Source organism: Buceros rhinoceros, unplaced genomic scaffold (genome assembly GCF_000710305.1).
Source record: "Buceros rhinoceros silvestris isolate BGI_N320 unplaced genomic scaffold, ASM71030v1 scaffold20980, whole genome shotgun sequence".
NCBI classification, from domain to species: domain Eukaryota; kingdom Metazoa; phylum Chordata; class Aves; order Bucerotiformes; family Bucerotidae; genus Buceros; species Buceros rhinoceros.
The window spans coordinates 4,283-7,313 of record NW_010389298.1 but is presented as its reverse complement, the minus strand read 5'-3'; the positions used below and the strand labels follow the sequence as shown (position 1 = coordinate 7,313).

The 3,031-nt window shown below is 50.9% G+C and overlaps 1 protein-coding gene across 1 annotated transcript in view; it reads right to left on the bottom strand.

Annotated features, from left to right (window-relative positions):
* CDK12 (cyclin-dependent kinase 12) overlaps positions 1–3,031 on the bottom strand; it is a 21,720-nt gene that overhangs the window by 14,568 nt on the left and 4,121 nt on the right. The window contains exon 3 of the mRNA XM_010133797.1: positions 2–139. Coding sequence (XP_010132099.1) covers positions 2–139 — 138 coding nt within the window. The remainder of the gene's footprint in view (position 1; positions 140–3,031) is intronic.

Here is a 3,031-nt window from a genome sequence, read left to right as displayed (position 1 = left end):
TGCCCCCAGACTGGAGTTCAGCGGCAGCCTTGTCGGGGATATACTGGAATGGCGACTGCGGGACCCAGACCTCTGCTTTTTACTGTGAGATGAGTGTCTTGAATAGCCAGGGCTTCGGCTTCGGGACTTCACAGACTTCCTGCGGAGAGAACGGGGAGAAGGGAAATGAAATGAAGCATCTCACGAGCTCTGAGCTACTCACCAGCATCAACAGCTCTCTCTGAAAATAATTCCAATCCAGTTTTTGCCAACTAAGTTCAGAGTGTCCATAACACCTGCCAGGAGAGACTAAACCTACTGAAAAGAGTTTATTGACTAAAGCAGTAGAAGTTTTGGGTCATCCGCCAGCTTTCAGGACGGCCCTCACAATCATGCTGTTAAGACAGAAACGAAGGGTCAAGACTGGACAAGCCTCAAGTACAGACGAGATCAGAGGCAGGCGCGGAACAGACCCTTCAGGGAGAGGACGAGCTGCAGTTTGCGGATCTTTCACAGCGATTATGTACAACTTTAAAGGAAACAACGGATCAGATATGACTGTCCTCACAGGGATGCTGCCTCAGGAAATCTCACTTCAAGCTCTTCTGTCCCCCTGGTTCTCTGACTATCATCAGAACTCAAATTTGCATATTGTGATTCAGGAGGAGGAGAAGAAACCCAGGAATTTTAATTGTCTGAGTGTGTCCAGAGGGTCTCGGTGTTCCTCTACAGTAAACAGCCTCCAAATTAGGTATATGCAGTAATAAAAAACCCCATAGTGAAAACCTGTGCTGCAACGCAAGCAAAGAAACACCTCGCACCGTCGGGGTATGCACCACACACACGGGGTGAGCCTCGTCAGAAGCAGCCGAGACCACGAGCTCTGCACAGACCGACGAGGAAACAAGATACAAAATAAACTGGAAACCGGTAATTCTGGTGCCCACGTCAAAACAACCGATGGGACAGAACCGTGTCCTCCACCTGAGGAGGAACCAGGATTTTGCAGGTTCTGAGCCGGCCAGGCTGAACTGGTGGGAGGCTCCAACCAAAGCTGTGTGAGCCAGCAGGAAAACGAGGAGCTTTGAGATGACACCTAAGAAGAAGCTGTGCTCAAAGTTCATTTTTATTCTGTGATGTGTTACTGAGAACACACCTAGTTTGGAAAATATGGAATTCTCTCAAAACATCCTTCCACGCCACCAAGCGGGTTTAAACACGGTAGGTGCCGGCTCGCTTGTGACCGTACTCGGGAGGTAATTAACAGCAAGGGCTATACTCCTCATAGTGCTACACAAATTAATTACCCTGAGACCACAAACATCTGGAAAACAAACTGGAGAACAGAGACAGACTACTGGAAAGTTCTTGGCTGGATCAGGACTCATATTCTCTCAGGACAGCTTGTTTAAGATGCTGCGATACTCTGTTTCCCGCTCCTGGTCTCCCATTTTCCCCACCATCAACCCCACAACAGTTCCTCCAATTCAACTGGTTCCAGAGCAACACTTTCAAGAAGATCACTCAGCAAATCCAATATAAACTTCTCCAAAAGTCCAATCTTTACCTTATTTTTAGTAGTGCTGCATTAGAAATGCAGCCGCCAAAGACACCCGCACGGACACAAGGGAAAGGTAACGCTGGGGGACGCGGCACAGACAGGACTCCCTCACGCCGGGGTCGCTACAGGAGGAGCTGCACCCCGGCACTTCCAACGGCTGGTGGGGGACTGGGCACAGACAGGACTCCCTCACGCCGGGGTCGCGACAGGAGGAGCTGCACCCCGGCACTTCCAAGGGCTGGGGGTGACTCCCCAACCTTCTGTCAGCAAAGCCACGTGCCCCTCCGTCCCACCAGGACTAAACCCACCAGGACTAAACCCACGTATTCCCTCCCTGTCGCCTTCTCCACAGGCACTGCTCCGGTTTTTTCTCTTCAGCCGCCTAACGATAATTACCTGCAGTTGTTATACAAAGAGCTGCTGTTTCTAAGCCCATTCTCCAGCTTGGTGTTTACGGCTTCTTTGTTAGTCCTGAAAGAGGCACCGCATCCAGCAGCTTTCCCAACACAACCAGTAACAGCCACCCAACAGCAAATCTTACCTCCCGTCGTTAGAGCTTCAACAGCCCCAACACCACGACAGCACCCGCCGAGGGCCTGACTGCCTCCACAACCCTTGCTTTTATCTCTGCTGGGTGTCTCAGGAAAGATGCAGTCAGACAGAAGACACGCAGGCAGCCTGTCCTTTTCGAACAGACTCTTTCCAGCCTCTGGAACAATCTTTTCATGGCTTTACCTGCAGTCACTCAGCTCTTTCAGCCCTTCCACACTCAACGCGCACTAAGGCAACACTCTGAGCTCGCTTGCTTTGCCGAGGTTATCGGGGAGTGACAGGGGCAGTTCAGTCTCCATGCAGTTCTTTTTCTGGGGTTAATAACTGCCCTGTTGTCCCTCCAGCACTCTAGAAATACAAGATACCAACCACAAAGACTGAATTAAAGCAGTCAGAGATGATGGCTCGTCTAAAAATCCAAATAAACCAGCGTTACTGAGACATTCAGAAGATCAGGACGGTCTCTGGAGGTGGGAATGCTGGAAACCTCCCAACCTCCTCATGCTGAAAGCAGCCACAGCCCTCAGCAGAGGTGACCCCAAGTTGCTGGCAGGCCAAAGCCCCACATCTCCACACTTCCACTTTACCAGCTCCTCGGAACATCTACAGCCAGTCAAATGTTCTACCTGCTCCAGCCTCTCCAGAAGTTAAGAGGAAGGTGGAAACAAGCTTGAGCAGATGGGAAACCTCCCAACCTCCTCATGCTGAAAGCAGCCACAGCCCTCAGCAGAGGTGACCCCAAGTTGCTGGCAGGCCAAAGCCCCACATCTCCACACTTCCACTTTACCAGCTCCTCGGAACATCTACAGCCAGTCAAATGTTCTACCTGCTCCAGCCTCTCCAGAAGTTAAGAGGAAGGTGGAAACAAGCTTGAGCAGATGGCTGGTGTTTCTTTTCTATGAATGCCCCATGACCTTTCGCCATGGCAAGTATCTGCGT